Below are 25,783 nucleotides of genomic sequence, written 5' to 3' on the forward strand. Positions count from 1 at the left end.
AGAAGGAGGGAGGCAATGTGGGAAGAGGTGTAAACTGATCGGGAACAGACATTCTGCCTTCAGGAACTACTGAAGCATTAGAAAGGAAGGGAAAGGAGTGGCAAGAAAAGAAATTAATGAGCTACGCAAGGGCCAGGGTGAGACAGGGTTACTGTGGGCTAAGTTTACCAGTTATCCTGAAAATGTCCATCATGGAGAGATGTGAAATGGAAACGTGACCCTATATGCTTTTGACAAGGAAGACTGGTTACAAGGTGAAATGTGGATCGGAGCAGGGCAAAAATGGAAGCAGGGACCCTTTAAGAGACTACAGTCCAGGCAACAACTGGTGAGATCTCAGGACAGAAGGAGGAGATATTTAGGGCATGAAATCTAAAAGATACAGTGGCTCAAAGTCCAGGGGGGAGTGTCCAGCATGACTCCCAGTTTTTCTTGCTTGGCCCCATTCACTGCAGCAGGAACCAGAACAAGAGGAGTTGGGCTGTGCCAGAGATCAAGAACTTATAGAGGAAGGGATGGATCTTACATTCTACATCTAAGTATTGAGGGGAAAGTGATGTCACATCTCCAAGTCCTTTCCCTTATTTTTTCTTTAAAGTTTATTTACTTTGAGACAGAGAGCGCGTGAGCTGGCGAGGGGGAAAGAGGGGAAGAGAGAGAGAGAGGGAGAGAGAGGGAGAGAGAGGGAGAGAGAGAGAATCCCAAGCAGGCTCCACACTGCCAGCATGGAGCCTGATGCAGGGCTCTAACTCACGGACCACGAGATCATGACCTGAGCCAAAATCCAGAGTTGGACGCTTAACCAACTGAGCCACTCAGATGCCCCCCCCCCCACTTTCCCTTATTAATGGAGAGATCTGACTGTCAGGAAACAAAGGTATACTGAAAACCACTTTCAGGCTAGAATGAGCAGGCAAACAAAGTATGGGCGGGGGGGAGGGGGGCGGTGCACAGAACTGTCAGGTCAATGTGCTCACAGAACACGCAGAACTGAGAGGTGTTCAGGTTGTGGGGTTCAGAGACTTTGGCTGAGATCGTCTCAGGAGGTTGCCGAGATACTCTCTCCCTTCACCACTTTATTTTACGATGCCACTCAGTCCCCACACTGAATAAGTACCTTGCCACTTTGTCCCACTTGGTCTGTCTTTCCTCACTGAAACAAGACCAAAAGGCCAATGCACAGTCTCACACTAATGGCTCGAGGAGGCAGACGCACCAGGCAGAGCTGATTCAAAACTGTGTCAAGGCTCCTGGTCATGACCCCCAGCCACCAGCCCCAAAGTAAAGGTCAAGATTGTCCCTAGAGCTTTCTACTCAGAACCCATGGGACACTCTTTGGTTCGGCACAGCGTCTGCCCCCTTCCAACTGAAGACCTTGGTAAACAAAGATTTTTGTTGCCACGTCTCATAGGAAACGTACTCAAATTTCCCTATGTAACTTTTGTTCAGAGTGGGTCACGATTCATCTCCAAAAGCAGGGCCTCCAGAGCAGCTGATATATTCACGCCATGCTTTCAGCCCTCGTTGATGTGGAAGCAGGAGCAGCAGACGACAGGCTGCAGTGCTTGTTAAATCTGGAGGGAACGGCCACTCGAGGTTCTCTTCTGGTGCGACCCTCTATCATCCAGGATGTGTGGGTAGGAAATTTGCGGTCAGTTTCACATGAGACAGGATGCCAGATTTAATTAAGTGCCTGGGCAGTTTATAAAAACAGATTAGCTGTCCCATGATAAATCGCCAGTGCAAGGAGCCCCAAGTAGGGGCAGGGGCACCATATCATGGCCATTACGCAGAGGAAATGGACACCACATTTGTAAATGACCGTTTTAAATGGATGGATTAAATAGTTGTCTGGGAATTGAACCTTAACCCTCTCTGCTCAAGAAGGTACAGGTCACAAAGCAGCACAGACCCACAGAAAAAATGACCAGAGCACAAAATCAACCTCTCTTCAATTCCTCTTGTCTTCACCCTCCATTTATGTCTCCATTTCCTCCTCTTCTATTTTTTTTCCATCCACCCTCAAAACCAGGACACCCAATTTTCCAAAGCCCAAGCAGAGTTTCAAACTCATTTCCTCAATGTCATCCAATGTCATGCAACAGAGAATGAGGCAGAGAATGAGATTCAAGGTCATGAGATTTACCACCGAGAAGAAAAATACTTTGTCACAGGAAGATGTGAAGAGTAGTCAAGCCTTAAATGCCTCATTATAATTTGCATGTTTTAATATATATTGCTTTACCTCATTTCTGAATTTTTTGCAGCTGGAAAGAAATCAGGCTAGGTGCCAATAAGCGTCGTATTGACAGGCAGAAAATAAGAAGCCAGATCATTCTATCTTCTTTGCATGGTACAGATGCTAACTGCTGGTAGACAGTGTTCAGAAGAAGCCCCACCTCAGCATTTTCACACCTGTGCACGAAGCACCTCACATACACCATGACCACATTTAACCTTCCACCCACACAGAAGGATAGGTATTCTCACTCCTCGCTTACCCAGGGGCACACTGGTGTTCAAGGACACATTACAGGACAAAGAGGCACTGCCACACTGGCACTGAGTCTCCTTATCTAGTCCTGGGACTCTCCCTTCTGCCTGCTGAGCTGACCTCACCCAGAGGTACACAGGGGGTTATTAAACATTTCACAGTTCACTGTATGTAAATTGTACCTCAACTAAAAACATACGGAAAATTAGAACTGAATATGTAAATAAACACCTGTTAAATCTTTCACAGCTTGCTTAAAGGTATTTTTAAGCACTGACTATCCCAGTGTGAACAGGAGTTAATTATTTCTAATTGTCACTTCATGTTGAAATAGAAGGGTTAATCCCGCCAATTGAATTCATCAATCGGTCAATTCACTGACAGGACATTGGGCCAATCAGCCCCATAATAACCAAGTGATGGATTGAACTTTTTCTTAATCTAACACACAAAGCCCCCCTAAATGTCACCACAGTCAGAGACACATCAAAGGTTACTTTGCTCCCTAGGGAGGATTAGGACAAAAGTCTCTGGAAAGTCTCTAAATAAAAGGCAACTTCAAACTAATATGTGAGAGCAGGTTTTGGGAGGGGAAGGACTGTATTAATTCACCATGGCTTCCCATCATCCAGCAGAGTGCTTAGAAACAGCAGGCATTCAATAAGTGTTTCCTGACTAAATGAATAAACTCTGCACAGAGTGTTTCCATGTTAGTCTTCTTGTATATTTTTAGCATCCCTCATTTTGAAATTCATACGTTGTTCTCAACCATTCTTAATTACTTCATGCGTGTGTGTGCTTCACTAGGCTACTATTTTTATCTGCTTGGCCCCAGCTCCCTCACCTTCTCATAACAGATGTACCCACCTCATCACAGAGACAGACAGGTAAACACAACTTGGCTAATTGCACCACCTCACCCCTTTAGCTACAGCAACTGGTCCGAGGAGTTGGCACCTGTCCCAAGCCCGCCCTGAAAGTTTTCAAACTGGAGCCGCGGAGGGAAGTCTCCTTTCTTCTCAAGTCATGGTGCTGTTAGTACACAAGTCTTGAACTGCCAGGTGGAGTAAACTGGTATGATCGTCTTAAAACATTCCTCTGTCCAGGGGCGCCTGGGTGGCTCAGGCAGGTGAGCGTCCGACTCTGGCTCAGGTCATGACCTCACTGTTTGTGAGTTCGAGCCCCACGTTGGGCTCTGTGCTGACAGCTAGAGCCTGGAGCCTGTTTCAGATTCTGTGTCTCCTTCTCTCTTCCCCTCCATCACTAGCACCCTGTCTCTTTCTCTCTCTCAAAAATAAATGTTAAATATATGTACATTTAAAACAAAAACAAAAACAAAACATTGACCTAACTCTTCTCTGCTTGAAGATGGGCTAACTTTGGTGACTTGCTTCAAGTGAACAGGATGTGGTGGAATTAACACCACACAATTTTCTACATGAAGTCATAAAAGACAACAGACTTTCCTCCGCCTCCCTCCCCTGTTCCCCACCCCCAGGACACTCACCATCACGCTGTAAGGAAGACAAGCAGCCCCACGGGAAGGCCACAAATGGGCAGTCCAGCCACAACCCAGCTGACAGGCATCAACTGCCCCACATGAGAGCGGGCCTTCAGATGACCCCAGGCCTCACTCATTCTGTGAGCTGCCCGGCTAAGGCCAAATGGAGAAAAAAAGAGCTATCTCTGCTGAGATTTCCCCAAATTATAGATTCTTCTGAGCACAATAAATGTTGTCATTTTGATAAGCCCCTAAGCCTGATAGGGGTCATTTGCTACAAAGCAACAGATAACAGGAACAGATTTTGGTGCCTTAGTGGGGTTCTGCCATGACAAAACCCAAAACACGTGGCCACGGATTTGGGACTGGGCCATAGGTTTGGGAAGCTGGAAGGGCCCTAACGACACAGGAGAAGAGGTAGATTGATCTTGAGGAGGCTGGGGGGTGAGGACATCAAGGAGACAGAGGAAAATGTTACCAGAAGCTGGAACAAAGAACCTAAGTTTGAAAGCACTGTCTCCCGAAAGTGACACTGGCACAGAAAATAGAAAGTGTATCCATTGAGCTGGGTAGTCTGGCTAGGGAGATTTCCAGGCAGGGGGCTGAAGCGACCACCTGGCTTCTCCTTACTACCCACAGTACGGTGTGAGAACAGAGAAAGAAGCAAAGGAAACCACTTCCTATTAAGAAGTCAGGACTTGCTGGGCTTGAAATTAACACTAGTCCTGATCCCCAGCTTCATCAGATGACAAACAAGGCTAAAAACAGCTCCCAGGCAAAGATCAACCCCAGAGTGCTGCCGGAAAACATGGTTAAGACATGAGGCCAAGGACGTAAACTGTAAAACCCTTTCTAAGATCTCAGAAAGATCACAGACCCTTTCAAACAGTCAAACAGCCCTGCAAGAATCTTAGGAGCATTGTTCCCGCTGCCTCACCTCCTGCAAACCTTACGGGGAGCCTGAAAAAGAGGCTATTCTTGAAGAGATCTGTGGGCATAGCTTTTGTCTGATAGAGTGGATTATAAATTGATTCATATGAAATCCAAAACATTTTTCAAAGAATCATGGCAAGTTGGAGAGAACAAGGAAAGTACGAGATGAAAAAAGGCATTTAGGCCCCCAAACTTGTATGGGTGGAAAGCAGGCTGAGAAAATTACTTGGCTCCAAATTCAGGCTATTGCTTATGGACAAGGAAGGGTGACTCAGGGTGTAGAACCAGGAGCCCACGGGTCAGAGCCGAGGGAAACCACGGAAAATCACTCCCAGGCAGTAGGGATAAACCCTAAACAAGAAACTGGCAACAGAAGCCCAGCTGGATTTCAGAATCGCCGTGGACCCGTGGCTGCCGTGTGGCCCCCACATCCCCCCTTTCTGAACACGTATCTATAGCAGTGATCCCACACCTGTCCCACCATCCTATGTTGGGACTGTGGGGGGCGACAAGCTGTAGCTTCAGAACATAAGTGTTCTGAGCGATCATCGAGAGAAACTGTACCCAAGAGGCTGTGCTCGGAGAATCCCACCCTGGGACCCTCACCTGCAGCTCCACGTGAATTACACATGAAGCTCCTGGATATCCACCCTGAACCTGACGCCATCATATGTGGCTGTTGCAGGGCTTTGAGAGTCGATGAGGATAGTTTGGATGTGGAAAGAATGTAAAAACACACAAGAATAAAGGGCAGTCTGTGGTGGTTTCAAAAAGATGCCGACAAGTTCTTTTGCCACTCTTCCCATCAAAAGATGGGGAATTACTCTGCCCTCAAGCATGGGTCACATCACCCTTAGTGACTTATTTCTAATGAGTAAAAGGCAGCAGTAGTAACACTGCCTGACTTCCAAGGTCAGTCCACAAGAAGTAATAGTTTTTGCCCAACTGTCCCTCAGGATGTCATCACCATACAATGAGGAAGCCAAACAGCCACATGGAAAGGCTACAGGTGTCCCAGACCCAGCCGAGTACCCACAAGACAGTCAGCATCAACCACCAGACACTTGAGTGACCAACACTGCAGGTGACTCCAGGCCCCAGCCTTCAAGCCACCCCAGTCGACACCTGGAGTAGAGACAAGCTACACTCACTCAGCCCTGCCCAAAAATGCAGATTCATGAGCAAAATAAATATTGTCCTTGTTTTTCTTACACAGTTTTGTTGAGTATAATTCACATGCCATACAAATCACCCATTTAGAGTATACAACTCAATGGGTTTGGGCACATTGCATTAATTTTCTTAATTGTGGTAAAATATGTAAAATACAAAATTTGCCATTTAACCATTTTTAAATATACAATTCAGTGGCATTAAGTACATTCACAATGTTGTGTGACCATCACCACTTAACATGTCTAAAACCTTTTATAATCCCAAACAGAAACTGTGCATCCATTAAGCAGTAACTACCCATTCCCCTCCCCCATCCCTGTTAACTTCCATTCTACTTTGTTTCTGAACTTGCCTATTCCAGGTATTTCATGTAAGTGGAATCACACAATATTTATCCTTTTGTGTCTGGGTTATTTCTCTGAACATAATGGTTTTTTAATGTTTATTTATTTTTGAGAGAAAGAGAGAGCATAAGTGGGGTAGAGACAGAGGGGGCGGAGAGAGAGAATCCCAAGCAGACTCCACACTGTCAGTGCAGAGCCCAACACAGAGCTCGAACTCGCAAATGGTGACATCATGACCTGAGCTGAAATCAAGAGTCGGCTGCTGAACCAACTGGGCGATCCAGGCACCCTATGAATGTAATGTTTTTAAGATTCATCTACGCCAGAAAAAAAAAAAAAAAAGATTCATCTATGTTGTAGCATGTATCAGGACCTCATCCTTTTTACGGTTGAATGGTATTCCTTTGTAGTGGACATACCACAATTTGTTTATCCATTCATCTACTGATGGACATTTGGGTTTGTTGCTACCCCTTGGCTAATGCGAGTAATGCTGCATGAACATTTGCATACAAATATCTGTCTGAGTCTCTGCTTTCAATTGCTTTGGGAAAATACTTAGGAGTAGAATTGCTTGCACATGTTTAGTTTCTTGAGGAACCACCGAACTGTTTTCAATAGTACTGCATCATTTTACATTCCCACAGCAGTGTATGAGAGTTCCAATTTCTCCACATTCTCACCAATACTTGTTACTGACCATTTTTTTATAGTAGCCATCCTAGTGGGTATGGTTTTGATTTGCATCTATACCTCAACATTGTGAAGGATGTTTGCATCCATATTTATAAGTGATATTGATCTGTAATTTTCTTTCTTGTGATGACTTCATCTTTGGTATCAGGATAATGCTGGCCTCATAGAATGAGTTAGGAAGTGTTCTCTCCTCTGCTATTCTTCATAACAGTTAAAGAAGGATTAGTGTTAAATTCCTCTTAAATGGTTGATGGTATTAACCAGTAAAGCCATCTGGTCCTGGACCTTTCTCTGTTGGAAGGTTTTTGATTACTAATTCCGTCTCTTGACTCGTTCTTCAGTCAATGTAGGTAATTTGTGCTTTTCTAAGAATTGGACCATTTCATCCAGGTTATCCAATTTGCTGACATACAATTATTCATAGTATTCTCTAATTTTCATTTTTATTTCATACATTTGGGAGTAATGTTCTCATTTTCAATTTTAGTTGTTCCCATTTTCTCTCTTTTTTCTTTGTCAATTTTGTTGATATTTTTAAAGCACTAAATTTTGGTTTTATTGATTCTCTCTATTGGTTTTCTATTTTCTATTTTACTTATCTCAGCTCTAATCTTTACTTCCTACTGCTAGCTTTGGGTTTAGTTTGCTTTTCTTTTCTAGCTCATCGGTGTGTAAAGTTGGGTTATTGATTTTGAGATCTTTCTCCTTTTTTAATATAGGTATTTACAACTATAAATTTTCCTCTGAGCACTGTCTTGGTTGTATCCCATGAGTTCTGAGATGTTGGGTTTTCCTTTTCATTCACCTCTAAATGTTTTCTAATTTCTTTTGAGATGTCTTTTTTACCATTGGTTCTCTAAGAGTGTGTTGCTTAGTTTTCTACATATTTTGTACGTTTTCCAATTGTCCTTCAGTTTTCAGTTCTAGCTTCATTGCATTGTGGCTGGAAATGATACTTTGTATGATTACAATTTTTTAAATTTATTGAGATTTATTTGTGGCCCAACATGTGGTCTATCTTGGAGAATGTTCCATGTGCACTTGAGAAAAATGCATCCTGCTGTTGGCTGGAGTGTTCTATACACGTCTGTTAAGTCTAGAAGGTTTACAGTGTTAGTCAAGTCTCTATACCCTTATCAATTGTCCAGATGTTCTCAGCATTATTAAAAGTAGTGTACTGAAGTCTCCAACTATAATGGAGAATCATATTCTGTTAATATTTGTTTCATATATTTGGGGGCTCTGTTGTTTGGTGCATATATGTTTAAAATTATTGTATCTTCTTGATGAATTGATGCTTTTATCAAAATATAGTGCCTCTTTGGTCTCATAACAGTTTTTTACTTGAAGTCTATTTTGTCTAATAGTATAGATACCCCAGCTCTCTTCTGGTTACCATTTGCATGGACTATCAATCTATTTGTGTCATTGGGTCTAAAGTGAGTCTTTTGTAAATGGTATATAGTTGGATCATTTTTTTTTATCCGTCAGTCTCTACCTTTTGATTACAATTTTTTAAATATTTATTTAATTTTTGGGCAGAAGAGGTGTCAAAGAGAGGGAGACAGAGGATCCAAAGTGAGCTCTGAGCTGACAGCAGAGCCCAATGTAGGGCTCAAACTCACAAACTGCAAGATCATGACCTAAGCTTAAATCAGATACTTAACCAACTGAGCCATCCAGGCACCCCTTGATTACAAAGTTTAATCCATTTACATTTAAAGTAATTACTGATAAAGAAGGAGATAGTTCCAGGGCACCTGGGTGACTCAGTCAGTGAAGCATCCAACTTCAGTTCAGGCCATGATCTCACAGTTCATGAGTTCGAGCCCCACATCAGGCTCTGCACTGATGGTGCAGAGCTTGCTTGGGATTCTCTCTCTCTCTCCCTCTCTCTCTTTCTCTTTGTCTCTCTCCCTCTCTCTCTGCCCCTACCATGCTGGAGCATGCACCCTCTCTCTCACAAAATAAATAAATAAAATTTTTAAAAAAAGAGAGAGGGACATAGTTCTGCCATTTTCTTATTCATTTTCTGTCTTTTTTTTTTTTTTTTTTTTGTCCTTCATTGCCTCCATTACTGTCTTCTTTGGGGTTTAATTGATTTTTTTGTACCAAACTGTTTTGATTCCTCTTGTGTATATTTTTTTGATATTTTCTTTGTGGTTGCCATGGGGATTATATTTACCACTCTAAAGTTATAACAACCTGATTTGAATTGATATCAACTTACCTTCAATAGAATATAAAAACTCTGCTCCTATACAGCTCCTTTGTTATTGCTATCACAAATTACATCTTTTTACCCTGTGCACTCAGTATCATAGGTTTATAATTTATAAATTATAAATTTTATGCATTTATTTTTTTAAATCATGTAGAAAATGAAAAGTGGCATTGCAAACAAAAAATGCAGTAATACTGGCTTTTATATTTGCTCATCTATTTACCATTACTGACTTATTTATTTCCTCATATGGCTTCAACTTACTCTCTAATGTCCTTTCATTTCAACCTGAAGGACACCCATTAGCATTTCTTACAGAGCAGGTCTAGTGGTAATGAGCCCCTTTAGCTTTTGTTTTCTGGAAATTTCTTACTATTTCCCTCATTTTTTAAATGTTTATTTATTTTTGAGAGAAAGAGAGACAGTGAGAGTGGGGGAGGGGCAGAAAGAGAGGGAGACACAGAATCTGAAGCAGGCTCCAGGCTCTGAGCTGTCAGCACAGAGCCTGACGTGGGGCTTGAACTCACAAACCTCAAGATTATGATCTGAGCTGAAGTTGGATGCTTACCTAACTGAACCACCCAGGCTCCCCTCTCCCTCATTTTTTTGAATGACAGTTTTGCTGGGTATAGAATTCTTGATCACCAATTTTTTTCTTTCCACACTTTAAATATATCTTCCCTCCACCTTCTGGTCTCTATGGTAATGAGAAAATAGCTGTCAGTCTTATTGAGGATCCCTTGTATGTGATGAGTTGCTTCTCTCTTGCTACTTTCAAGATTATCTTTTACTTTTGACAATTTGATTATGTGTTTCCCTGTCTCTTTCAGTTTACCTCACTTGTTGTTCATTGAGCTCTTGAATTTGTAGTTTCATGTCTCTCACCAAATTCAGGAAGTGGTCAGCCAATATTTCTTCAAATATTCTCCTGCTCCTCTCTCTCTTCTCCTGGAACTCCCATAGGTATATGTTGGTCTGCTTGATAATCTCCCAGTGGCCTCTGAGACCATCTTTAATTTTCTTCATTCTTTTCTCTTTCTTCTCTTCAGACTAAATTATTTCAATTGTTGTGTCTTGAGTTTGCTGATTGTTTTTCTGCCTGCTCAGATCTATTGTTGAACCCTTCTAGTGAATATTTTATTTTAGTTATACTTTTCAGCTCCAGATTTGATTCCTTGTTACAATGTCTATTTCTTTATTGGTATTCTCATTTTGTTCATACATTGTTTTTCTGATCTCCTTTAGTTCTTCATCCATGTTTCTTTAACTCTTTGGACATCTTTAAGACAGTTTTTTTAAGGTCTTCAATAAGTCTGAGGTCTGGGCTTCTTCAGGGATGTTTTCTGTCCATTTATTTTGCCTCTTTCAGTGGGCCATGTGTTTCTGTTTCTTTGTATGCCTTGTGATGCTTTGTTAAAAACTGGACACTTGAATATTATAATGTGGTGACTCTGGAAATCAGATTCTCCAAACTCCCCAGTTTGTGGGGCTTTCTGTTGTTTTTGTTTTGTTGTCATCAACATTTTTGAAGGCTGAAGTGGTCCATCTGTTTAGATACTTTTCCAAACTATTTTTGCAAAGACTATTCCTTGAGGAGTGTGGTCACTGCATTCTCTGTTCTTATAGCTAGTGTTCAGCCAGTGTTTAGACAATGATTTCTTCAAATGCCAGGAGAAAAAGAAAAAACAGAAAAGAAAGCCAAGGGGGAAAAAAGCAAAAAAGAAGAAACACACACAGAGACACCAAAACAAACAAATTCCTCTTCCAGTCTTTGCAGATTGGTTCTGTGCTGGAGTACTCTTTCAACACTTGAGCAGGCTTGCCCTGAGCCCCAGGATCATCCTTAGATGAAAGCTTAGTGTCTTCTATGCTCTTCTCCGAGCATGTATCTTGCCCTGAGCAAGCAAGTGGTTTTCTAAATTTCCCTATATACACAGGTACTTCTGAATTTCCCAAAGATGTGCCCCAGCTATTGCTCCTGGCCTTTAGACAACCAGTGACCTTTCTCCCAGGTGTTTGAAGTTTGTTAGTTAACCTGGCAGTGTTTTCAAGCAATGTCTGCCATTTTTCCAGCCTCTGCCCTGAGTTAGCCAAAACAGAGACAAACACTGGATTCCAGTCCTTTAGGGAACCCTAGACAGGTTCGAACAGACTCATGCAATAATTTTCAAGTAAAGTCTGCTTTGCTCCCTGGGAATCAAGGACCAGAGTCCCACACCAGGAATGTGAGCTGTTATCTCCAAGGTCACTGCTGTCCTGAGAAGGGCTGGGACAAGAGCAAGAGCCACAAAGCTCTCCCATCATTTTCAAGTTGCCTTTTCTTGGTTCAATGTTTGCTTGGTTGCTCTAAACCTTGGCGTATTTTCCAGAGTTCTGAAAATGTTGGTTCTGACACTTTCTACTTCTCTTTTGATGTTTCTATGAGGGAAATGAGTTCTTGGAGTTGCTTATTCTGCCATTTTCTTGATGTCACTCCCTGACATTGTTTTAAGTACTAAATTTTATGGTGGTTTGTTATGCACTATATTAGTTTCCTATGTAAAAAATAACCGCAAACTTAGAGGCTTAAAACGATAAATTTATTCTTTCACATTCTTTCATAGTTTCATAGAGGCCATAAGTCTGCAATCAGTTTTATTGGGCTGAAATCAAGTTGTCTGCCAGGCCATACTCCCTCTACAGACTCTCATGGAGAATCTTTTCCTTGCCTCTTCCAATTTCAGTTGGCTGCCAGCATTCTATGTCTCGTGGGCACATCACTCCAATGTCTGTTTCTGTGATCATATCACCTCCTCTTCTTCTACTAGTCTAGTCCCCCCCTCTGCCTCTCTCTTCAGGACACATGTGATAGCATTTAGGGCCTACCCCAATAATCCAGGATAATCTCATCCCAAGATCATTGATTTAATCATGCCTGCAAAGAGCCTTTTCCAAATAAGGTAACATCTACAAATTCCAGGAATTACGGTGTGGATATCTTTTGGAGGCCATTTTTCAGTCCACTATATGCAACAACAGGTAACTGAAACAAGTGTTTCGAGAGATTAAATCAAACTGCAGAGAGAAAAGTGAGGGTGCTGGCACTCTGGATCTCCTGACCCCACTCACCACCCCAGCACCATCACACCAAACTGTAAGTCCTCTCTTCCTCTGCTTCTTGGGTCTCTTCCTCTTGAAAGTAGAGAGCCCTCACACACACACACGCATGCACACACACACACACACACACACTCAATCAATTCTAATGTTAACTGAAATTTCACACATTCATATTATTTATATTTTATCCCAAATAAGCTAACATCCTGTACACATTTCTTTTGGTCCACCATGGGACGGTGAACCTGGTAACAACTCAGTAAAAAAATTGTTCATGTGGAAAGGTACTGTGATATACTGGCCTAAAAGCCAGGCTCTGCTCTTAACTATCTGCAGGGTTTTAGACCAAAAAAAGATACCAATAATAGCCAGGTTCCTTTGCAGACAGGGAAAGGGATAATCAGCCCACTTAAGTCACTAAAGTCTGCCTTTTTTTTTTAAACTTTTCTATCAAATGTCTGTATAGGAAGGGACACCCCTTCCAGTCCTGTTACCCATTTCTCAATCTGTAGAAAGAGGTGAAGCACTCCTTGAACATGCAATAAATCAAGTGAAATTGTTGACATTTCTGAAGCCCTAAGTGCCCTCACAGACAAGATGATCACTCTATCCCAGTGAGCTGGCCCCAGACAATCTAAGTCACTGCTTGGTCCTGTCTGGCACCTGCAGAGCAGCTGAGTTCCTCGGGCCCAGATGGAACATTCCCTCAGGGGAGCTTGCTCTCCTGGGATCCCAGCCAGCCTCTCAGCAACTCTGGGAGGATAGCAGCAACGTGGAAAACCTGTGGGAGGAGCTTCAAAGTCAGTCTTCTAAAAACAAGAGGGCCTTCTGCCCACCTTCCTGCTCCATCAACCACATCCTGTGCTACATATGAGAGGGAAGCTTATCATACACAGGTAGACCATCCGGGTCTGTGCACAAAGCTCACCACATCTGAAGTAGGTGTTACACGATGTACTACGCTCCTAGCACTCATGAAAAATGCCAACACACAAACTGCAAATACCAACGGTGACCGGAAAGCCAATACCGGCAGAGATTGTGGCCCTTAATTTACAGAGTCATAAACTCTTCTGTCAACAGAAAAAGAGGCTAAGACAATGCAACTAGGTGAAGTAAATGGCGTTTGTCCGCATTCTCGTTTACAACATGTTTTAATGAATAGCTCATCTCTCAATTTTTAAGTTTTCTTGAATTAAAATTCTTAAAATTCATTTATTTTCAAGAGAGAGTGCAGGGGAGGGGCCGAGAGAGAGGGAGAGAGAGAAAATCCCAGGCAGACTCCTCACCATCATCACAGAGCCCGACATGGGGCTCGAACTCAAACCGAGAGATCATGACCTGAGCTGAAATCAAGAGTGGGACGCTTAACCAACTGAGCCACCCAGGCATCCTTCAATTTTTAAGTTTCTACTTAAAATAAGAGGAAGCAGACACACAAGTTCCGCTTTGGTGAGGATAATGTTGAAGACTAAAATTGAAATAATTCAAGTGCAAATTTCCTAACAGCCTAATGTTTTAAGATAAAATCATGGAAAGTCTTCCCCCCCCCCCACCCCCGTATCCCAGCGTGGAACCCTCCTCTGTTCCTTCCCTAGTTGTCATGTAAATAAGAGATTCCAGAACCCAGAAACCTCCTGGCTAGGATTGGTCCCCACAACTCCTCAAGAGCTCAGTTTTCCATGCTGGATTACACAATGCTCGGAGAGCCAGCGAGGACAGGAGGCAAAGGGGATGGGTGTCTGGAGCACATGGCTAGTCCCTTCCGAGCAGCTTCCGTGGCCTGGCCGGAGACTCGGGTCAGTGCCGATTCCTCCCACAGTGATGCTGGGATGTGATCAGCGGCGTGTGGGAAAGTGCCCAGCTGGGAGAGGATGTGGGACAGCTGCACATTAATATTACACACCACATACAAACACACCCCAGGAAAGGAATGTGTACCAAATGTCATTTATTTCACTTGGTTGCATTGTCTTAGCTTCTTTTCCTGATACTTCCTGCAAGCACCCCCCAGAGCAATGGAGACAGACTCTGGTAGATAGCAGGCCAAGTGAGGGTGTTTCCAAACCCTGGGGTGCAGGGAGAAAAGGAAGTGCATGTGCAGGGGGACCGCTGACAGAAACTGCACTCTCATTCCCATGTGTGCTCAGTGTGGCTCTTTTCTCTGGAAACATCTTCAAGCGCCAGTCATGTCTCTGAGCAGACCCCAAATGCAGCCTACCTTTTCAGCAGGGACACGGAACAACACAGGGTGCCAAGAGTAGCCCTTCCCGTTCTGGGGACCCCCGAGTGGCATCCAGCTGCCATTCTGAAAGGGCTCTGGCACCTCTACAGCTAAGAGAAGACAAAGCGGGGCTTCTGGTTCTAAGCACAAACCTCCAGGAAGCCACTCAGATGCCAAACCCTAAAGGAGATAGAGAGTGGGATCCCCCCAACAGACAGGGCTGTCGGCTTGGATGATTTGCACACCGTCACCAAAGAGCAATTGTGGACAAACCAATCTTGCTAAAGAAAGCAAAGCCAAGTTTATGACAATTGAGGCAAGAACTGGGCACTGTCTAGACTGGTTTTATGCTTGGCCTCTGCGGTCATCATTCCTCCTTCCATGCCTCACATCATACTCTCGTTTTGTCCTGATGACATTGGTGGAGACAAAGGACAGAGGAACCAATTCAGTGCTGGCTGCTTTTCGCACCAGGAAAGAAATCCTAAACAAGCAGGTAAAGCCAGCTGTGCTACGGATCACAGTGATGTGAGTCACTGAAATGGCGAATTCCCAAAATTTTTCTCCTTCTTCCCCACGACCTCACCCCATTTGCTTCAGAAATGAGCGGCGAACATGGTCACAGGCAGGGGGGACGTTCTAGACCACACGTCACGTCGGTGCAGGGACAGTCAGAACATCAACCACAGTGGACGTCACTGTTCATGCTCTCCTTTTTCCCCTCCCAGCGTGTCACAGACCCTGAGCCCCATCTCCCATTTCCGGGCGGCACTCACTCCTTCTGAAGGACTCTGAGGTCCCACACTCGCCCCTCAGCTGACCACAGACATGGGACAAGCACCGACGGGATGAAACCAGTAAAGCATTTCGAGCCTCTGGAGAAAAACTCTAAGCAAGTACCAAATAGTATTATTCTTTTCCTGCCAAGCCCTCCCGGCCCCATTCAAGAATAGAAGGAATTATTGACTTTACTTCCCAGGCGAAGTAGAGATGTAATTAGAGCCCTGGAGGTTTCCCCACAAGGCGTCAGCAGGTCAATTTGCTGGCACTTTGAGGAGATAAAACATGAAACTTTCTATTCTGTGCCAAGTGCTCCTTTCTCTGGAATTCAAAGTCATTTTTATGAGTGAAACTAGAAAGAAAGAGAGAAAGGCAACAAAACCAGAGGAGAGCCCTCCAGGTTCTCCCGGCAAACCTCTCAGACTCCAGCAGCCCCCTTCCCCTGAGACAGAGCACAGCCCCACAGCTGCCACGAACACTGAGGCAGAAGTGAGTCCGCTCACAGACTGCAAAGGCTGAGTACAAAGAAAAGTCACAATTCTTAAACCCCTGGATAAGGCATGTGAGAAAGGAAATCTCATTCAAATCCTACTTCAACAAATCTCATTACAACAAATTCTCCACCTCAATATCAATCCAACTTCCCTAATGACTTATGAGAATTTAGTGATCACCTACTATGCGCCAGTTCATGCACTATTCCAACTGGGCCCTGCAGTGATCCATTTCCAACAACAGCCGACTTCACATGTCACGTCCAGACAAACTGCTGGACGGTGGCTTTTACATCCCTCTGTGTTCTCTAAAATGCTCTTTCAGATGGCATCCCCCACACCCTCCGAGGCGCGTCTACACTATCACCTTCTCCACAGGGCTGGATCCGCACCCACCCCACCACCAGCAGTAATTTCTCCCCTTTTGGAACTCCTTCTGTTTATATTTTAAGGGACATGTTATGTGTAACTTCACTACCATTTTTGTGTACTGTGCTATTTCCCCTCCCGGGCCATAAAACACCTGAGATGAAAATCCTAAGGACAGTGCTCAGTGGGTCTTTAAAAATGGCCCCATGTCGTCCTTGTAGCCCACCCCTACTCCAGGTGCGGTTCTCTGGACCGCTGCGCAGCATCCTTTGGAAGCTTACTAGAAAAAGTGTCTCCACCCCAGCCCAGCCCTCCTTGGTCAGAATGTGCATTTTACACATTACGCAGGCGATTCACATGCATGTTAAAGTTTGAGAAGCCCTGTTATATATGATAGATGCTCAGTAGGAATTTTTTTAAGTAATAAGCCACGCTCCACACAAACATCTTCCCTACATGCACCCCGCCCCAGCAGACTGCGGATGAGCTGCGTAAGCCATCTGGAGGTGGTGAGAGTTCTTGGCCCTTGCGCTCACTCTAGCCTGACATCCATCCGGGGGCGGGGGGGTAGGGTGCGTATGCATTCAGCAGCAAGCAACTCACTTGTTCATCACAGAACACTGACTGACTACCGACCCACTACGTGCCAGGCCCTCTGCACATTTCATCAGAACATTCACCTCTCAACACCCTAAACCAGGCTTGCAAGGTTTGGGAGTTTAAACAGGAGGGGGGAGGTATGTGACTCTCTGTGTTAAGTGCCTCCCAGGGTGCTTGCCCACAGACTCCGGGTGGATCAGGAGGGACAGAGCCCCTGACCAGCCCCCGCCTCCAGAACTCAGCTGGCGGCTTGCTGCACCATGGCCTGGTCCTCCATCAAGCAGAGCCCTGCACCGGGGTTTTCTCACACACCAGTACACCTCCCAACCACCCAGAAGGCTTGTGGAACGCGGACGGCCCGGCCTGCCCTCCCAGTTCTCATTGAGGAGACATTCTCATTCTTGACATAGAAACAAGAAAAAAAAATCAGACGGAAACACCAAATAAAGGTGTCTTTGTTCCTTTGGCTTCCCTGATGAGGCGTATCTTATCCAACCTTGTTCCCTTGGGTGTTTCAGAGCTATCTGGAGAAAAGACTAAAGAAGCGAGGCCTTTGTTTAATGAAGCCCGCTGAGAAAACCAAGTCCGGAAAAGTTCACCAGGCCTCGATCAGAAAAAGAGGGCTTGGTTTTCCACTTGTGTCTTCAGTTTTGTGTGTTAGAGCAGAGCTGTGTGCTAAAGGCCCACGCCAGAGAAAGTTAATTTGGGCAGCAGTTGGGAGCTGCAAACCTAGGCTCCCTTCACAGACAAAACTCAGCAGGGGGCACCCTGGTGCAGGCACCGCTCATGTGCTCTCTGCCCACAGCTGTGCGGGGTTCATGGGGGCCCTTGTCTCAGACTCGCTCCTCTCTCCCACCTAGCACCCTCACAAAATCAAGGCCGCCTGTAGAAACAGCAGGAGAGGGGCGCCTGGGTGGCGCAGTCAGTTAAGCGTCCGACTTCAGCCAGGTCACGATCTCGCGGTCCGTGAGTTCGAGCCCCACGTCGGGCTCTGGGCTGATGGCTCAGAGCCTGGACCCTGTTTCTGATTCTGTGTCTCCCTCTCTCTCTGCCCCTCCCCCGTTCATGCTCTGTCTCTCTCTGTCCCCAAAAAATAAATAAACGTTAAAAAAAAAAATTTAAAAGAAACAGCAGGAGAGTTTAGACCTCCACCTGCATTCCCCAATTCCTCCCCCTCCTCCCACCCCGGCGCACTCTAACCCCCACCTCCGTGGTAAATGTACTGACAACATGACACAGCACCAGCTCCGGGTGTGTCCAGAATAGGATCTGCCGCCTCCTGTTGGAGATCACTCATCCCACTCCTGTAGTGCCCCGGTGCCAGTGGTCTGTGACGTATTCACTGGGAACACGAGAAAACGGGTCAAGAAGGTTGAAGGTTCAAGCCTCTAGGCTAAGAATCCTTAAGTCTGCATTCTATTTCCAGACCAATCCTGAGTGTGCTGAACCTGGTTATCACCAGGACTATCTACCAAGTTCCTAAGTGTCTGGGGGAACCTGCATGTTAAGTCCTCTCTCTTCCCCAGATGCAGCAGAAATGGCTGTGGCATCTCGCAATCGGCATCCGAAATCTTGAAGATTCTTCCCAGGACAACCATTCCTGAAATCCTTCCTTTGACCCAGTCTGCTCTATGTCCACTCAGCTCCACGTCAGCTGTTTCTGCTGCAGATCCTACTTTGGGACGGTCATGTTAACTGTTTTTTTGTGGCATCTGACCAACTCCTACATCATCTGGTCTCATGTTACTTTTCCTTTCTAGTATGGATATTTGGGGGCATCTACATGGGAATTTGATACATTTGACCCCTTTGGCACAGCCTGGCATTTCTCAGACTCATCCCATTTTCTCTCTCTGGTCCCGGAGAGTATGAAGTCAAAAAGCTTCTTGGGGACTTATATTTACAGGCATCCCAAGATCAGATAATGCGTCCACCTTACTTTTCTATTCCTGCCACATTGCGCAGCACACAATAGGTGTACAACAAATATTTTTTCAATGGATGAATAAATTATAGATATATCACACTCTAAGCAGGCAGATGATGAGTTAATATAACTTCTATTGTGCAAGTACTCTGAGTATTTCTGGATTATCAACAAATTTATAGCCCAATGATTAATGCTCATAAAGTGCTTTGAAATCCACAAAATAACAGTGCGGTAAAACAGTCAATTGTTATTGAGTGGAGGTGATCAGAGGAACAGACCACACAATTCACTGAGGTGTAGAAGGCAGGTATGAATGAGGATAAAAGAGAAATGGTACATTCCAGAGAAAATGAGAAATAATTAATAAAAAATAAAATAAAACTCACCCTTGTCATAATCATCTTCCTCAACTGCTTTTTCTTGAAGTTTCTGAAGCTTTAATCTTAAGGACTTTACCTATGTTGGTTTGAAGGAGGGGGGGGGGAATGAAAGCCAAATTACAATAGCACTCAAGCAAACTTATTTTTTTTAAGCCAAGAACATTTAGAAACTATTTCAAAACTGAAATTCTTTATTCTCCTTTAAAAAAAGAACCGCAAATGTACATTTTTCCCATGCCAGATGCATTAGCTTCTCAAAAAAAAAGTTATATAAAGAGAAAGTGTAATTTGAGTATAAAGTCCACAGAAAGAGTTAGAAAGTTATTTTAAACAAAAACATCACATTGTACCCTTATCTGCAGGAAAAAATGCATAATAAAAAGGAACGCAAATTTCCTGACCTGACTGAATGCTCACTGTTCTCAAAATCACATTAAAATTATGAAGATAAACACTCTGAGACTGAAAGAGAAGCCAAGAGAAGAACATGAGCTTCCACTCGGCAGGTTGTCCCACCGGCTGGGTGAAAATGACAGGAAGGACTTCACAAAACCCTTCCAGAAAACAGTATCGTCTTATTTAACCCACATGTAGACACAGTGATCCTGTCGTTTGTCGGAGAGTTAACAATACATTCATTTTTAAGTATTTTTCTTCTCGACAGGAAGCCCAGATATTTTCTGAAGATGGATTCTTGGCCTATCAGTGAATGGATTTGGCCTTGCTCCCTAAAACACACCTTCCTCCCACCCTTGCCTGCCTCACACCTATATGTCCTTCAACACCCAACTCAGGTGTCACCCTCTCCAGCCTGTGTTAAATGTCCTTCCTCTATATTGCCATAGTGACCTGTCCTTGGACCTAGTCATATGACCCACTTAACAAATATTCACTGAGTGTCTCCTCGGGGTGTCAGCCACCAGTTTGAGGTGTTGAGGGTACAGCACAAAATTCTAAACCGTCTCTCGACACGCATTCTTGTGCAGGAAGACAAAAATTAACATAATAAGTACGGTTTGTGGAGCCTTACAAAGTGATGAGTGTCGGGAAAGAAGAAAAACCGTAGAACCCAATAAGGGGCATCAAGAATGCTGGCAGGCGGTGGGGCTGCAGTTTTAAATAAGATCTGACATTTGGGCAAAGACTTAAAAGTGGTAAAAGGGGAAACCCTGGGGCTCCTGGAGAAAACATTTCAACAAAGAGAAGAGTCAGAGCAGAGGCTCTTGGCAAAGTGTTGCTGGCCTTGCAAAGTAGATCGCTGAGTCTGGGATGGCCTGATTAAAGGCGGCTGTAGATGATGAGGTCAGAGAGGCGATGGGGAATGCATCATGAAGAGACACGAAGACCACTGAAAAGTTCTGATGTTGAGGGTGATGGGGGGGCACTTGGGGGGTTCTGAGCACAAAGTCCATGACCTGTTTGAGGTTTGAATAGCCTCACTCTGACTGCAGCGGGCAAAGGAAGAAGTCGGATGGCCAGGGGAGGCCATGGAAACAGCCCAGGAAGGAGGTGACGATAGCCTGAATGAACAGTGAAGACAATGAAAAGGGATCTGATCCTGGACACATTCAGAAAATGGCTGTGGGAAGACAGAAAAAATGGGATTTGTTAACAGATTGCAGGTAGGAGACGCGAAAGTCAAAATAAGGCTGGGTGTTTGGTCTGAGCTTGCGGGACAAATGGAGTTGCAAGAAATTACCGTAGTACTCAGGACACCACAGTACAGCCATTGTTTTGTTTTGTCTGTGCGCTCCATTCACCCTTGGGTGTCTTGAGGGCAAGAACTATTTTCTAATCATGTAGAAAATGGCAGTGCTCACCCTTGTTTGGTTCTCCGCTGCTCTGAGCACATGGAAGGATTACACTTCCTTCCCCACCTTGCCGTGGGTAATGGGGTGTAGCTGCAAGTGTTAGAGGTTACTTCGGCGTTGGGCATTTAATTGCTCTTGTAGGATCCTTACTGTTTTCCTCCTTGTCCCAGTGACTGACTCATACGTTCAGGTAGTACAGGCGGGCTTCCTGAGTGACTCTGCGGAGCGGATCCCCCAATCACCTCTGTGAAACGCGACTTTTAAGCAAGAAACACAACTTTGTCCCGTGAAGACACTGATGCTGTGTTGCTGTCTGTTTCTAACCAACTCTAATACAATCCAAAGCCAGACACAAGTAAGTCAGTAAATACTTTCTGAATGAGTGAATGATTACATTAACCCCTTTATCCTTGATTTGCTCCATATGACAAGTGCAAATTTTACCAATAACTCAGTCGTACATATTAGAGATAGAAGAAAGTCTGTATGGGTGGTTCAGCTGCCATATAAAGCGTACCATTGCCATCACCACACCCATGGGGTGGTACTGTTGAACGGTTACTGGAGCTGAAGCAGAAGAACTACAGGAAAGAAAGTCAAAGAAAACTTCATTTATAGCCAACATCCACTTCACTTTGTCCCCTTCAATCAATGATCCCTGTAGGACGCCGAACTGATGCCCCGGGAGATGTCTGAATGTCCATCTTTGCTGGAAGCAGAGGCACCGATGGTCATGTCTCATCCAGTGACACAACCTTGTAAGACAGGCGATTTCTCTCCATTTCCTCCAGCTTCCACAAGCTGAGGCGGGGCTAACTTGCAAGGTTCTCTCTTCCCTCCTCTGCACACCCAGTTAGCATTTCCTTTGATCACAATTTTCTCAGCCCCGTGCAATCCCTGGCAGTGTCCCTGGGTGGCTATTTCTAAACAGCATAAAACACACATTCTGTCAATCCTCATTCGTGGTCGTCGTGTTCTATAACGTCACGGGAAATGCTCAGTTAGCAAATACTAAACCATTGCTTCCAGGGGAAACAAGTATTGGGCTTCTGAGAGCCTCTGATCACAACATCTTTGTCAACTGATCAAGATGTAACCTTGTTTTATGTGCGCTTCCGTTTAAAGATGCCTTCTTTAATATATATGGCTGGTTCATTAACATAGAACTCATGGCCACCAGCGCTACAGCTCATGCTGGAACAAAGCTCATTCAACACGTTTCCTCGGTAAGGCACATTGCAGCCTCCTTGCACCTGGGCAGCATGGCAGCCCAAAGCTGTGGACCATTTTAAACAGGGAAATCATTAGGGTGCCTGGGTGGCTCAGTTGGTTAAGCGTCCGACTTCAGCTCAGGTCATAATCTTGCTGTTGGTGGGTTCGAGCCCCACACTGGGCTCTGTGCTGACAGCTCAGAGCTTGGAGCCTGCTTCAGATTGTGTCTCCTTCTCTCTCTGCCCTTCCCCCACTCACAGTCTGTCTTTCTCTCTCTCAAAAATAAATAATAAAACATTAAAAAATTAAAAAAAAAAAGATTTTCAGGAGGATGTGATTTACCTGCAGGTAAGAGGAGTTTAAAAGAAAGGGACAAACTATCAGTTTCACCAAAACGCAGAGAGCTGAATCGTGTGGACTGCAGAGGAGTCCCTACCAAGGGGAGGTTCTGTTTGTTTGGCTATTTGGGAGGAGGAGAAGCTGGTCATTATAACGGCATTCTACTTTTGCTTCACTTGAGTCAAAGCTTGACTTTTTGAGATGGAGAAATACAGATATGTTGTCAAGATTTGTTAAAAGAGATCTTGGCAATGAAATACTGAAAACTGACCTTTAGAGTTGGAATGATGATACAAACCTCTTCTTAGTGCCTGTGACCTTGTGATTCGTAAAAGGAAATACATATTTGGTCTTTGTTCACTTCTGACACAGAATGCCTAAAACCCTAGAAATTTCCTGTGAGGAGGGCAATAAAGTTGTCTTTTGTTATGTTAATCAGGTGACTCCAGGAAGACACCGAAGGCTGAGGGCTGGTTGCCAGGGGAACCAACCACATGACTGGAGAGGAGGGGAACTTACAGCCCCCATCCCCCAACCTCCTAGGAGGAGAGAGGGGCTGGAGGTTGAATCAATCCCAAATGGCCAATGATTTAATCAGTGCTGCCTGTGTAGTGAAGCCTCCCTAAAAATCCGAAGGACCGAGTTGGGAGAAATTCCAGGTTGGTAAACAGGTGGACATTCAGGGAGAGTGGTGTGCCTGGAGAGGGCATGAAACCCCATGTCCTTTCCTCACACCTTGCCTTCCTTCTGGTTGTTACTGAGTTATATCCTCCTACAATAAATATATGATCTATTAAGTAAACTGCTTCTCTGAGTTCTGCAAGCCACTCTACAAATTAATCGAACCCAAGGAGAGCGTGGTTGTTGGAGCCTCCTATCCATGGCCAGTGGGTCAGAAGCACGGGTGATGCTCTGAACTTAAATGGGCATCTGAAGAAGAGGCAGGTGGTCTTGTGAGACTGAGCCCTTAAGCTGTGGGATCTGATACTATCTCTGGATAGGTGCGGTCAGAATTGCGTTGAGTTACAGGACACCCAGCTGGTGTTGGAAAATTGTTGGTAGGGGCAAACACCACTCCAAGGCTGGAATTGGTCTTCTTACGCCTTAGCCAGTCAATCCAAAAAAGGTGTCAATTAAGTATCTGTGGCCCTCTTAACAAGATTAATTATTCACTAAAAACAAAAATGACCCAAGCAACCTCTAAGGGCCGGAAAGTATGCCAGGCTTCAGGCACCCAAAACTGTCTAAGAGACATGACCTGTGGTTATAGAGCTCATGGCCGAGTGCAGAATTTGGACCCTCAAGCAAATGATTATCAAATGTGATGAGTGTTATAAGGGGCATGTCCAGATTGCTACGGGAGCAAAATGGAAGGAGGGATTCATTTGGTCCAGAGGGGGTAGGAAATGTCTCACAAGGAAGTGGCTTTAAATCCACACCAAGGGGATTACAGGAGCTTGGCAGATGGAAAAGTGCAGGAAGGTCATTCCAGGCAGAGAGCAAACTGTAAGCAAAGGCCTGAGGCACAGCTTTCCCTGGTGTCTTCAGGAACAGGAAGCAGCACCAGATGGCTGAGCCGGCAGGGGTGAGGCATGGGGGCAGGCTGGAGCAGGTCGGGAAAGGTCTCAATTATCAGGATACGGGACTTGGCTACCATCCCCAGAAGAGCAATGAGCCACCAAAGGTTTCAAGCCAAGGAATAACACTTTCCCACCAGTGTTCCAGAAGATAACTCTGCTGGCCATCCGGAGGATGACCTAGAGAAGAGAGACACAGGAGGAAGGCAAAATCTCTTACAAAACCCAGGTTAAAACTAACAAGGATTTGAACCAGGGCAGAGGCCATGGCCGTGAGAGGCAGGTTAGCTGTAGGACTATGAGGGCTGACCAGATGTGCAGAGCGAGGAGGAGGGGGGTGGTGAAAATGCTTGCAGTTTCTCTCAGGAACTGGATGGAGTCCATTAATTAAAATCAGCAAGGGGTGCCTGGGTGGCTCAGTCGGTTAAGTGTCCGACTTCGGCTCAGGTCACGATCTCGCGGTTCGTGAGTTCGAGCCCCGTATCAGGCTCTGTGCTGATGGCTCAGAGCCTGGAGCCTGTTTTGGATTCTGTGTCTCCCTCTCTCTCTGACCCTCCCCCATTCATGCTCTGTGTCTCTCTGTCTCAAAAATAAATAAACGTTAAAAAAAAAATTTTTAATCAGCAAGTAGGTATCAAGACTGGGGCCCTTTAGAACGGGTTTGGTGGGGAAGACGATGGCATCAGTATTGAACACATCTAACTTGGGATTCTGTGCGTCAGCTGGAAAAGGAGACCTGCGTGCATATCTGGCCTGGCTTCGTGGTCCACCGGAGTTATAAATCAGATGGCTAGGCTGAGGTCCTTGAGGGCTACAACAGGGCAAACAGGGACAGGGCCAGGAACATCAGGTCATAGGTAAAGAACTGAAAGTAAATGAGGTGCAGGGCACCTGGGTGGCTTAGTCGGTTAACGGTCCAATTTCTGCTCAGGTCACGATCTCACAGTTCTTGAGTTCAAGCTCCACGTCGGACTCTCTGTTGCCAGCACGGAGCCTGCTTCGGATCCTCTCTCTCCCTTTCTCTCTCTCTGCCCCTCCCCTGCTCTCTCTCTCTCTCTCTCTCTCTCTCAAAAATAAATACATAAACATTTTTAAAAAAAAGAAAAAGGAAAGTAAATGAGGTGCGATTGCTAGAAATGAGCATGACCTTCACACTTTCAGGTACTTCTACCAAATGCCTGATGAGTGGGCCCTCACTTCCTTACATACATGTACAAATGAATGCACATGTACATATGCACACATGTGCACACATCACACGCACACACACCCCAGGAGGAAAACACAGCCTTTCAGCAGGAGGAGCCACACAGCCCAGTGAGTCAGCCTGGGTCTCTTCAGGATCTTTCGGGAGTAGAACAACCCTCTGTACACACTTGTAGGACAACTGGGTGAACAGAACCGTCCTACCGCCAGGGCTCACGTGCATACAGCCCGTCCTAGTTTCCAAAGCCCTGACATTCTCACCGCAACCACAGAACACTCCTGTGCAGCGTCACCATCTCTAAATAAGGAAACTGAGAGTCCAAGAGATGTAATGACCAGGAGCGAGGTCTCCTGACTGTGGCAGGCAGTTCCCACCGGGGCAGGATGGAATACA

At 44.9% G+C, this 25,783-nt stretch overlaps 1 protein-coding gene across 5 annotated transcripts in view; it reads right to left on the reverse strand.

Annotated features, from left to right (window-relative positions):
• DISC1 (DISC1 scaffold protein) overlaps positions 1–25,783 on the reverse strand; it is a 355,616-nt gene that overhangs the window by 280,027 nt on the left and 49,806 nt on the right. For 4 of the 5 annotated variants that reach the window (XM_040464923.1, XM_040464922.1, XM_040464924.1 and 1 more), the window contains one exon: positions 19,251–19,320. In XM_040464923.1, coding sequence (XP_040320857.1) covers positions 19,251–19,320 — 70 coding nt within the window. Of the gene's footprint in view, positions 1–18,100; positions 18,277–19,250; positions 19,321–25,783 lie in introns of those variants that run through there. The other variant, XM_040464926.1, reaches the window with a different exon arrangement.

This window comes from Herpailurus yagouaroundi, unplaced genomic scaffold (genome assembly GCF_014898765.1).
Source record: "Herpailurus yagouaroundi ecotype Mexico unplaced genomic scaffold, PumYag 530, whole genome shotgun sequence".
Taxonomy (NCBI): domain Eukaryota; kingdom Metazoa; phylum Chordata; class Mammalia; order Carnivora; family Felidae; genus Herpailurus; species Herpailurus yagouaroundi.